This window comes from Rhinolophus sinicus, linkage group LG03 (genome assembly GCF_036562045.2).
Source record: "Rhinolophus sinicus isolate RSC01 linkage group LG03, ASM3656204v1, whole genome shotgun sequence".
Classification (NCBI taxonomy): Eukaryota; Metazoa; Chordata; class Mammalia; order Chiroptera; family Rhinolophidae; genus Rhinolophus; species Rhinolophus sinicus.
Genome location: NC_133753.1, coordinates 190,217,315 through 190,229,890, shown reverse-complemented (window position 1 = coordinate 190,229,890; position 12,576 = coordinate 190,217,315). Strand labels below are relative to the sequence as shown.

Sequence of the window (12,576 nt, the reverse complement as noted above, 5' to 3'; positions counted from 1 at the left end):
GTGAAACACCTTTTCTGGATGTGGACAGAGAGCATGGGAGCCTGTGGCCTCTGGGAAGACATTTGGGGACAGGCCAGTGGTTGCCTTGTTTTAAGGAAGATACACTGATACAGCTTTTTCGGGAATAATTTTGTGGGGAAAACCATACTCATAGGGATTTGCACTGACATTTCTAAGAAGGAAATAGTATTTCTTTAATCTAGAAACAGTCTCTTAAGGAGCGAAGTCAATAAAGGTAAGACAGAGGCCCCAGCTTGCCTGGGATTTTGGCAAGGCAGCTGGGATGTTGTTCAAGACACTAATTAGTAGTGACCTCAGCACTGGAAACCTTTTAAAGTGTGAGTGGAACGTAAAGAGGAAAAACCTAATCACCTCATGTGAAAGCTGTGAGGGGGGGCTTTCAGGGCTGTGCAGTGAGGTTCTGCGTCCCAACCTCATGCCCTTAACTAGTTTTATGATAAAGGGTCAATCAGAGCCTGTCCCCCGTAAAAGTTCTTTCAAAGTAACAGGACCCCCTTCAGGATAAAGCAGCCTGTGTGCCGGACTCGGTGACCCGCCGTTGTGTAGGCTGGGGGTGTATCGCTGACTGGAGGTACTCTGAGTGGGAAGATGAGCTCCCTGCGTGCGTGTCAGCTGGAATGGTAGCAGAGTGTGGGGTTCGGCAGCCCCCTGGAACTGGCGTGGGGGTGGAAACTGGTCGTGGGCCCCTGGAAAGGATGGGGATAAATCTGAAACAGGACACGCTGCTTGGGTGACTGGCAGATTGTCAGAAGCGTAAGAACACATAGGGAAAATCTCTTTCATAAACACGGCAGGATTCAGAATTGTAAATAAACCCAGAAGATTAACTGCTGCTCTGACCTGCCTGAAAATAGTCTAGAAATGCGGGTGCAGTGTTTCATTATCAAAAATTTCAAACTGGCAGCAAAGTTGAAGGAGCTCGGGGTGTTTTCATTTGGATAAAATTAATGGCAATGAGTTAGAGATTTGAAGGAAACTAAACTAGGTGGATACATTGTTGAACAGAATTTCTTGGTGTCCTGCGTAGATTATAGCAATGTGCGAAGTCTCCATGTTGATCAAGTGGTCAGAGAAGAAGCCAGAGCCTGGCTTGAGGACAGAGTGGCATCTTGTGGAAGGCGAGTGGCATCTCTGATGGACCTTGACTGGGGCAGTGAGACCTGTCCAGGCAACTGAAATGTGCCTTCTGGACATTAGGGCATCTTTGGGAAGTGTTTCCATGCCCTCAAGTAAAAATGCATTGTTTATCTATCTGCCTCTTCCCTGAATAAAAGTAAGATGGATCCTTGGAATTCTGATACATGGAAGAAGGTCACATCCACTAACATAGTTTTCCCCTTCCCAGAAGAGCAGTCACAGGATTAGGTCAGCTTTGTGCCCTCTTTTCAAATGCTTTGCCTTCCAGTTATGCTTAAGCCGTTTTCATAACCTCAACCGAGAAAGGACCACAAACTTGGATGTCACAGGTTAGGTCTCCATCACTGCCATTTCTTTGAGCCCCATGCAGAATTCTCGTTAAAAATTTAAATCTGATAAGCGGGACATACGGCTCAAATATGCGACCCCATGGTTAATGGTCTCCCTGAGGGAAGCAGTTCCTGTCAGGACTATAGCTCCCAGCCGGGGAGACGTGGGCCCTGGCGCCCAGCCTCGCTCCTCTCTCTGTGGGTGTTCTCGTTTCGTGTTTGCTTGCGGTTTCGTAAGCAAATCTTGAGGTTGGAACCAGATGAGCATGAAGTTTGGTGGGTGTTACACTTTCGGAAGATGTTCGGCCAGTCATTCTCACGTCCTCTCCCCAGCGAAGGCTGTACAGGATCAGAGAGTATCAGTGTGCAGGAGGAGACACGACCGTTTTGTCAGCAAATCGACCAGCAGACGGTGGAGGGGCTCCATCCTGCACGTTGTTGGCTCACATGGTATAGCCACTGGACAGCCCCTTTGGATCAACAAGCTTCCACAGCAGATGTTATTAGTATTACCTTTTATAACACAAAGATTTAAAGTGACTTGGTTGTTCTCCACCTTAAAATCTCCAATTTTTAACTATTAAGAAAAAAAGGCAATCTAAAGCTACACTGTCCAGTGTGGTTGCTAGTCATAAGTGGCTATTGAAGTTCCTTCAATCAAATAAAATAATTTAAAAATAGAATTGAATTAAAATTCGCATCCTTAGTCGAAGTATCCACATTTCAGATGCTTAGTAGCAACGCGGGACGAATGGCTATTGTATTCGACCTCACTGCAGAAAGTCTGTTAGTGTTGATAGAGGTGTATACCTTCGGAGCGAATTGCAAACCTGGTCACCCAATTTTAGCTACAACTTTAAGGGCCTCTCATTTGGTAATAGCCAAAAAATAAAGTAACAACCAGTATTTGCGTAATTCTTTAAAATTTACAAAGCTCCTTAACACGAAATCACATTTCATCTTTAAATCAGGCCAGCGAAGTAAGTGGGGCTGGTGGCATATTCTGTTTGGGGAGTGATTTGCCCATGTTCCCAAAGCTGGTCTTTTGTTGACATCTGTGACAGTCCTTTAGTTCCTGACATAATAAATTGAACTGTCTTCTCCAGGTTACTCTGTTGGACCTGTCAGAGCTGGGCTCACAGTGGAAAATGCCTCATGTGTCTTGTGATTTCTCTGGGTTGAGATGGGACCCCATCTCCCTCAGAGGCACCGGAAGGAGGAGTGTGTTGGTTCAGACTCAGGGAGTAGAAAAGATGAAATAAAAAGTAGGGTAGTATTTTCTATAAATGAAAACTGATAATCAGGAAATTAGAAACAAGAAAGAAAGAACTCTGAAGTTTGAAGTCATATATGTATTTTACATGTGAATATAAAAATATGGCCAGTCTTAATTTTTCCAAAAGGGAGAAAAGACCTCTGGCTAAGTATTTTAAAAGTTCACATTCTAGGAAGTTTCTGTCCCTTTGTTTCCGAAACCAGGCTAACCACCTGTGCTTGGCTCCACTCCACCAGGTGGTGGGAGTGAACTTCACGAGCTGTGAGGATCCCAGCTCTGGGTGGTGGGGGCGGAATAGCCCAGAGAGCCAAGCTGCCTCCAAACCAGAAGCCCCTAGTCTCAGCAGATGGAGATTAGTGGAATAAATAAATCTGCTAATTAATGATTGAAGCTCACCGTTTAAAGCTTATATATTAATCGCTCTTCCCTCATCTGCTTGCGTCAGTTTTGCAAACCTGCCTCCCCGGACTCCTTTCATCTTACACTCAGCCGCACTTCTCAACAGTCACCATGTGCTGGGCTCAGAAGCCCCAGGTCCGACGCTGGCTCCTGCGTTGAAGCTCTCGCTGTCTGCTGTCTTCACCCTCAGTCTAGCCGGATGCTGTGTGTTCACATGTTGTGGTCTTCTGAGCATTGAAAGCGTCAGACACGAAATGGGCTGCTCTGATTTTGCTAGAGTGTAGCAGCCACCTTCTGACACCGTGGTTTAGAAGCGTCAGGCTCGGTGCTAGGCAGATTTCCCGTGTCGCCACCCCAAGTGGTATTTTTCAAGATGGTGTGTGCAGGGTGGAAAGTGGCAGAGTCGTCAGAGGAGATTTGAAAGAACATCCGAGCGCCCCGTCCCCCATAGTCATAAAGCACGTTGTCGTACTGACAGTTTCTAAGAGGTTCTGTTCTATAAGTGCCTGCCGACTGGGACACCGGACTTCACGCCAGCTTTCTCTCTCTGGAAGATCTGTTAACACCCTTTTCCTTGGCTCTCTACACGGGTCAGTGGCCCTGGGTCCTGATCCTCTGCGTGTTTAGCCCTTCAGAAAGCGTTCAGGGGCTGGGGCCTGCCCTCTGGAACCTAGGGTTGCCATCTCATGAATAAAAGACAAAAATGATGCAGAAATTCCTGTCAAACCATGGCCAGGTTTATCTCCGTCATTGGGGAGTTTAACCAGTGAATGTAGATGTGCAGAATCCTTCTTCCACAAGGTTTCCACGTGGCAAGCCATCCTTCCCCAGGTGTTAGAACCTGGTTACACTTGGTTAGGTAAGTGTAATCAGTACCCTTGCAGGGCAGTTAAGAAATTATAAGTAAGCTGCTTTACCACAGGCATATATAAAACTTGTCGAATGTTTCTCTTTACTGGTTGCTTCAGAAATTGGAATTGAATGTATCTTAATAGTTATTTTGTACAGTGACGTGACATACCGCACTAGTGTGTCACTTCTGCTCATGTGACGTATTACATAACTAAAACTTGTCTTCACCGTATTACATCAGAAGCATTTTAATCTTTCTTCAGAATGTGTTGTAACTCTGTTTTGGGCATTTTGTAGTGGCCAGTGTGCAGGAGCAATTCATTGCTGACTTGATGCTTTATTAATGATGATGGTTAAACTCAGTTTGTGTTTGAAAAAGGTTTACAATAACTTAATAATTGGTGTTACATGCAGTAATGGAAGCGGAAAGAGTGAAATAGAGAATACTTAGAATCATATTGAGAGAACACTGCACGTCAGAAATACTTAGAAATATGGCTAAGTAATAGTCCTACATGCATATGCAGAGGGGGAGAGGAGCAAAGGAATTGTTAGTATTAATTGTCATCATCCATTGCCTTGATGATGTTAGGAAGACTCCATACCAGGGGCCAAGGAGGATATTCCCCTGTGCTTGCGTCCGTTTAGTCCAGTTTGAAGCCATCAGAAACCCCACGCTATCAGATGACACTTAATGTCATATGAATTGGTTTCAGGTGCTAAGACTTGCATACAGATGTTTTTCTGAGCCAATATGTTAATAATAGAGGGATTTTCATAAACATTCCTTACCTGGGTGATGTGTATATTTTAAGCTCCCAAGAATGTGATAAGTTCCTGGGAGGTTATTCTCATACGTACTTTAAGAGAATCAGCACGTTCCTGTGTGTCAGGTCCGTCACCCCGTTTTATGCAGTCACCCCCTGCGCTCCCTGCTAAGAGAAAGACAGTGAGAAAGGAACTGGAGCGAAAGAGGCGAAAGCCAGGGAAATGCGTCCGTGACTGTTTGGCTTAATTGAATTAGCGTCTTTGATTGGGCCTCCTGCTTGTCTTTGACACATAACGTCGTGCTGGATGCCGATAGGACCGATAGGATCTCCCTAGGAAATTTGGTGGAGTAGTTTCTCAGTATTGATGAATCCTGGGGGTGGGGGTGGCAGTGGAGAAAACTGAGGAGAGGTTGGGATGGCAGTCGGCAGCTGACACCCTTCTTGTTTCCGTGCAAAGTGGGAAGGACCTGAGTGCCTCCTCAGCCTTCTCTCAGATTGTGGGGCGGGGGGGGGGGGGTGGGGGTGTGTGTGAGGGGGGACGACACACGACAGCTGAGGAGTTTAGGGGCCTTCGCTAGGTCTTCTTTTACTCCTGTGTGTATTTGCTTTTGAAAAGGTAGGAAAATGGGTCCTTTGCTCTTCCTAATGTTAGGTGAATAATTTCAGCTATTGAACCATTTGCATTTTAAAGTTAAGGAAAGCAGGGAGGCTGGACTACAGCCCCGAGAAGCTACACCTTCCTGAGGCTGAGCCCGGAGCCCGGCCTCTGCTCTCCAGGGCTCGCAGGGCAGGGCAGTTGGCAGCGTGACTTCTAACATGGAATGGGAACATGAACCGGGATGCCCCAAACCGATAGTGCAGGCAGAGTAGCTCCCGGTGCGCTCCCAAGTGTGGTCCAAATGTGGGTTTCTGGGCCCAGCCCCAGTTCTGCCAGAACCCAAACTCAGACGGAGTCCGGGAATCCAGTTAGAGACTCGCAGTGAAGCCGTCTGAGAGGGGGAGTCTACTGTGCTCCGACCTTAGACGCCCTCAACTGCCCTTGTTTCAGAAGTGCATTAAGAAGCAGCCACTTCTCACTGTAAATTGCCACTAATGGACATAATCTTTTTTCTTTTATTCTTCCAAGTATATGAGCAATGTGGACTCGTGGTGTAAAGCATGTGGCGAGGTGGACCTTCCCTCGGAGCTGCAGGATCTGGAGGACGCCATCCATCACCACCAGGGGGTTTATGAGCACGTCACCCTGGCTTACTCGGAGGTAGGCACCCTCACCTCCGCTCCATTACTTCTGTGTCACAGTGCGGAAAGCTGAGAAACATCGAAGCTTTGGCCAGCCTAAAAAAAACGTGATTTTGAATTAAACTGCAGTTTTATTATAACTCTTGAACCCAAGTAGGCAGTGAAAGACAGTAAGTCAAACAGGATGGTGGGCTGTGAGCAAACTCTTCACATTTGTGGATTTCCATTATTAGAGTGCTTATGTTTTCATCTACTAAAAGAAATGAAATTCCCGTGTCTTGTCTACATGTATTTAGGAAATACGTGCTGTTCGGTCTAGTCAAACTCTATTTAATCTTCCTGAATGAAACTTTCTAGAAAAGAGGCCAACCGATGCAGCCTCGTGTTCTGGATTGCAAAACACACACTTATTTTCAAGTATGTAAACTGACTTGCTGTTTCAGAAATCTCAGCGTTGTGTTTTCTTTATCGTTTTAGGGTAACTTGCTTATTTAATGCATCCCTGTTTTATGTTCTAGCACCTTCTTCTGTGCCAGGCTATGTGATAAGGACTTTATATAATCACATACTTAATGTTCAGAGCTCTGGGGCATGTACTGTTATTCACCTCGTTGTTAATCTCAGATGAGGAAACTGAGGCCCAGTGACTCAGTGACTTGTGCCAGGTCCAGGGCTGTAGGAGGTGGTGCAGGGACATGAACCCCAGCAGGCCCATTCACGTCCCCAGCCACCACCCCCTGCAGTCGTGTCACGTGACCCGCTGGGCGCAGACATGCTGACAGCTGCAGGGGGGCTGCGGCGCCTCACCCTGTCCACGTCCCCGACGTCTGGCCCTTCACCAGCCGGCCTGATGACACTGATTAAATTTCCTGGAGGTGAGTGGGGAGTGAGGAGGAATTCTCTGTGGGCTTGCTTTATGCCTGATTTCCTCCATTCTCCTTGAATCGTGAGCTCGTATGATACTGTGTGTGCGAATGTGGATGATTACTGTGCACCTTTAGTGAGAACGTTCCCGCCCGGCTAGCAGAGGGCCGCGCACAGCACATGTTTAATAAAAGTATAAAGCCAAGGCTTCCTTGATTTGAACTACATCCCCTTGTGAAGGTTGTGGGGAGGAAACTGGCCACTTGCTTTCCAGCCTGCACTGCCTGCCTCACCAGTAGCTCTGTCACGCTCAGGCCCTTGGGCTCAGGCCTCCTGACCCCTGAGGGTCCAGCGGTGAATAAACAGACGCCTGATGCCCTTCACATGCTTCGGAATGTGCTCAGTCAAATCTTCCCGTGGAAGCTGGTATCTATATACGTGTTCCTCTAGTCACCTTTTTGCCTAACAAGATTGCTTTTTTATTAGCACCATTTTGTGTTGTCAGTGGAATTAAAGAATAGTCAACTCTGTATCACGCTTCTTAATTTTGCATCTAATGCTTGTTAGCTAATTTGATTATCTAGTTTATTAGGGACTGTATAAATAAGTGATAGACTTTTCTGTAGGATAAATGAAAATTGAACAGGTTGGGCATTTTTCATTACACCATTTCATGAGGATTTTGTGAGTTTCCAAAAGCATTAAGTTCTTTCCCCTAGTGTACCGTCTCTGTGCATCTTCTAATTTCGACCTGCAGTAGAAAGGGAGTGACCCGGTTAGCCATGCTGTAATGAGGCCTTCACTCACCTGCTCACTAAGGGTTTTCTCGGGCGCTCCTTTTCGATGGCAGTGGTAGGTTCCAGACCACTGTGGGTTGACGAGCTTGCACACGAGGACGTTGGCAGGAGCTGGGCTCCAGTCTTGGCCTGCGTGGCTTACGTGGGAATCAACCTGCCCTGCCCAGTGTCATCCTCTGGCCCCGCCAGCCAGTTCCGTCTGCCTGTTGCCCTGTGCACTTGTAGCACAGTGCAGGATTTTCTCTCTGTTATCAGTACATTCTATAAAAAGGGGCATCTTGACATAGGAACTTATGTGTACCTTTGGTGCAGTTGCATTCAATTTCAAATTGGTACTAATAATTAAAGATAATTTGATGGCAAGTAAATAGCTTCCCAATTTTGATGCCTAATCCACAATTTTTAGCCTAAGAACATGTTTGCAACTGAGCTATAAACTCAAGGAGACAGAAATTTGAACTGGATGAGCAGAAAAGACTTTCAATGGAACAGAACAATTTTTTTTGCCTTTTATTTAAATTTTGAAATAATTTCAGGCTATAGAGAAGTATTAGAATAGAACAAAGAACTTCCACACTCCCTTGGCCCAGATTGCCCAGTTTTTAATATTTCACTACATTTCTCCACTCTCTCCCTCTGTGTGCAGTCATCAGCACATCAGCAGTGATGCAACACGACGTCCTGCCCACAGACTCATTGTATTTCCCAAGTGTGTCTGCTGTCTGTCTCCTGGCCCCTGAATGCTGTCCAGCAGAAGGCATTACGAGGGTGGGCACCTCTGCTTTGCAGTGGAACATTCTTTAGTCTTTCTCTGCCTCATGGCTTTGACAGTCTTAGGGAATACAGGCCTTTCATTCTGTAGCTGTACCTCAGCCTCTGGCCCATTCTCAGGAACCGACTGCCCCACCCCCTCCCCCAGTGTCACAGCAGGGGCTCAGGTTGGACCCATCCTGCAACTGGTGATATTAACCTTGACCGCTCCATGAGGTTCAGTGTCTGCAAGGTTTCTCCCTCAAAAACACCACTGAAAAATTTGTCTAGGATGAGCATTTCGTGGGGAGATGCGCTGATGGTGACACAATGTCTGTTCCTGATCAGACTTCTCTTCGCGGCCTCAGCACCCTCTGGTGATTCCTGCCCATATCAGCAACACTATGACGGCTGTCTGAAGGTGGACATTTATTTCCATCATTTCTTCCATGTTTATTAGGTGGACTTTTCCAGCACACAGAAGAGCTTTATTTTCTCATTCACTCATTTATTCATTATTTCATTATAAACGTACGGAATCTTATTCTAGCCAATGCGTTATAATCCAGCACTCAATTTCGATGCCTAAATTGTCCACATTTGGCTAGCAGGAGCCCCTTTGTGGGGTTTTTGATATGTCCCTATCATTATTTGAGTGTTACGTCCTAGCATAGCAGTGAGTTCCCAGGTTCCGTGATTGGTCAGACCACACACTGAGAGACGGTCCTACCCTGCTCTAAAGGGGGTGTGTCTGCTCGGGAGACATTTATCCCCAGAAATTGACCCCTGCTATGGATGCTTGTTCTTTCTCTGCCTCGTCCCTGAGACCAGCCATCTCACCAAGAAGTCTGGTTCCTCGTGCAGCTGTGTGGTATTTAGAAACTAAGACCTGGGTGCTGGAGAGTGCTTGCTTACCTGTGGGTGTCAGGGCTGCTTGGCCCTGTGAGCAGAGTCAGGAAACATGTATGTCGATAGGTATTCATCCCTCCATTCATGCGTCCTTCCATCCACAGCTGCTGCGGTGTCTGTCTGTGTCTGTCTCTGTTTTAATACCACATGTGTTCATACTGGTATTTCCACTTCTAATCCAATACGTCAGGGTTCTTTGCAGCTTTTCCCGTTCTGTTCCTAAATCCCTTCTCAGACAGCAAGAAAACTGGCTTCCTTGATCCTCTGTATGTTAATTTATTTAATTAGTGTACTTGCTCAGTCTTCTCAATCTCCCAACCTATCTGTCTGGCTTCTCTCAGCAGCCCCCCTGCCCCCCCCCACCCCACTTCCTTAGAAAGCCTGGCCCCATTTTTCTCCATGTCAGGAGGGGAGGGAGAAGACAGATGGGAAGGGAAGTGTTCTGTAAATGATCTTTCTCTTTCCTAAATCAGTGTTTTTCTAACTTGAGTTAAAAGTGCCGCTTCTCACACGCTGCCCCCAGAGACAGTGACTCTCCGTTTGCAGTGGGTTTCCCATAGTGGTTCCGTGATTGGTCAGACCACACACTGAGAGACGGTCCTACCCTGCTCTAAAGGGGGTGCGTCTGCTCGGGAGACATTTATCCCCAGAAATTGACCCCTGCTATGGATGCAGGGTCACTTAGGAGTAGGAATTTTGAAAACAAGGCTTTTCCTTTTGCTCTCCTTCCCTCCCTCTCTTTCTCGCTTCCACAATTTTTTGTCTTTAAACAGTGTCTATAGTTTCTAGTCTCTGATGATACAAGTTTGCTGTGGGAAACCGTCCCAGCACTTTTTTCCAAGACACAAACGCCCGCTTTTCTGTGTCCCGTGTAGCCTTGTCTGTGTTCCAGCAGCAGGAGCGGACCTGTGCCGTGTAACCTCCGCCTGCTCCAGCTTGCCAGGTCCGGGGCTCACTGCCCGCTGTCGGTGATCACAGCAGAGTGAAGCCATATACAACCTGGGAGACGCTCGAGTTTTAGCAACCGCGTATAGAGTGGTCATTTTTAGCATTTTATTTGAAGGAAGCAAACTCATCAACTCCTTTCTCAACAAACTGAATTCATACAAATGGTTGCCATCTCAGCATGGCCATGCCATCCTGTACCACCCTGAACACTGAGTATGTGACTCGGGAGGTAAGCCTGTGTATGGGTGTCCACGCACCTGCCGTCGGTCTTGGCCATGGCAGCCGTGGGCAGCGGTTCTTGGAGGGGAAAGGTGAACGGCCACATTGGCTTTGGCCGGCACGGACCCCATGTGACTTCAGGGTTTCGCTGCTGCATCAGTTTCTCAGTTAACAGGTGTGCTGACTTACTGCACACTTCAGCAGGACCTCGTGGAAATGACTGATTCGCAGCCTGCTAAGCTGGTCGAGCTCCTTTTTTAAAGCCCAGGGTAAATGGGTGATGGCATTGTTAGTGTTATTAGCATGCGAGAAAGACAAACAGCAACATGAGTCACCTGGGTAATAAACTTACTAGCATCGTGTGTCTGTGATGTGTGGGAGTTCGCCCACCTTGCTGTGGAGTAACTTCTGTAAAGCGGTTGTCTCAAAGCTTCATTAGGTATTGCAGCATTGCTGTAGGTAGGGGTGCAGGCATCAACGTTTGGCACAACATCAGAGCCAACTGACCATGCAACAGTCGCGCTCCTTCCCCCCAAACTCAACTTGAGACCTTGCAAGGGCTTGAAATATAGGAGCCAAAAAGCTCAAGCCCAAGTGGCGTGTACAGAACAGGCGTGCTCTCTGCACACATCTGACCTTACTAGCAGCTGCCCCAGCAGGCTCCTTTGGTCTTGTTTTGGTTTTTCCGATCTGAAAATCCTGGGCTGAGGTCAAACATGGTTAGATTGATATGATTTTGAGGAAGAAACCTAATAGCTGAAAGAAGAAGGATGGACCTCGAGAAGCTAATGACTAAGAACTTTGCCTAGAGAAAGAACCATCCCAGAGGCAAGCCCAAAACTCTGAAGGTGAGGACGCTGCCTTCCCTCTGTTGGGTGGCCTCCCTGAGGCACGGGAAAATACTGCTGCCTCCACGGGACCTTTCTCAAGGTCACTGGCCCATGTTACTGGTAGGAGCTTCTGTGTGTAGCCCTTGTTTCAGTACTTAAATTATGTATGAATGTTTTAGTTGCTATATACTTCTCCATCTCTTAATAATTTTCTTCTGGTTATTCTGTACCATTTAAAAGCCTTTATTCCTATACAATAGGACAGTATCCATACAATTCCAGCAGATTTTCTCCCTACATGATGCTACTGTACTTGCAATGACAAAGATATTTTGCTAAAAGTTAGTAAAACTATACATGATACCCTTTATGTGCTTGAATAATACCTGTTAAAGTGACTAATCTATTCAAGCTACACTGAAACAAAATATAATTACTTCTGAAAGGTTTCTTGGAGAAACGTGGTACCTGAGCACGCATTTGGAGTTGCATGCTGTCTGGTCTTAGTGGATGCAAGAGGTGTTTCCTTGCCCAGAATCTTTCCTGCTGCTTCTGCTGCCACCTCTTTAAGTGATGATACCAGCAGTGGCCCCAGCAGAGGCACTGCAAGCCCTGCTTAGGACTTCCCGGAAAGCAACATTTGCTTAATGAGTTGTCTTCTGTTACGGAATTTGTGTTCTCGTACTCAGCCGTTCCTCACCACCCCTCCACCATGAGCAAGCGTGGCGTTCTAAACCCAGTAATGAGATCTGCTCTTGAGCTCTGTTAAACAGTTGCGAAGCCACCCAGGGAAAGGCAGAATCATTGGAATATTCTTGCTCAGATTACATATTCTTTCTCAGTAGTAGAACATTAGTGATGTTACATGGATGCCTTTGGAGACTAGGTGAGTGCGGGGAAACTACCTGTCGTCTTGTGTTGCTGGTTTAAGATCCAACACAGTGGCTTGAGATAGAGGGTTGCCTTCTGCCAGTGGAGAAGTCCCAAGGCTGGCTTTCCAGGTCTGATGTGGTAGCTCTGTGAGTACGGATCTCTGGATCCTTTTTGTCTTTTCATTTTGGCTCTTCAGCGGGTGCGCTGCTGTCCTTAAGGTTACTCAAGGTCGTTAATAGCTGCTGAAGCTCCATGGCCTCTCCCTCAAGTTCTCGGCATCAAGGAGGTGAAAGCGGCACGGGGGAATGAGCGTGCCCAGCGGCCTGAGCGGCTTTGCTGGAAGCCCCATTCACAGGCGTTACT

General features: G+C 46.9%; 1 protein-coding gene across 6 annotated transcripts in view; it reads left to right on the top strand.

Annotated features, from left to right (window-relative positions):
- TRIO (trio Rho guanine nucleotide exchange factor) overlaps positions 1-12,576 on the top strand; it is a 324,184-nt gene that overhangs the window by 134,428 nt on the left and 177,180 nt on the right. For all 6 annotated transcript variants that reach the window (XM_074329064.1, XM_074329063.1, XM_074329067.1 and 3 more), the window contains exon 8: positions 5,911-6,042. In XM_074329064.1, the coding sequence (XP_074185165.1) occupies positions 5,911-6,042 (132 nt within the window). The remainder of the gene's footprint in view (positions 1-5,910; positions 6,043-12,576) is intronic.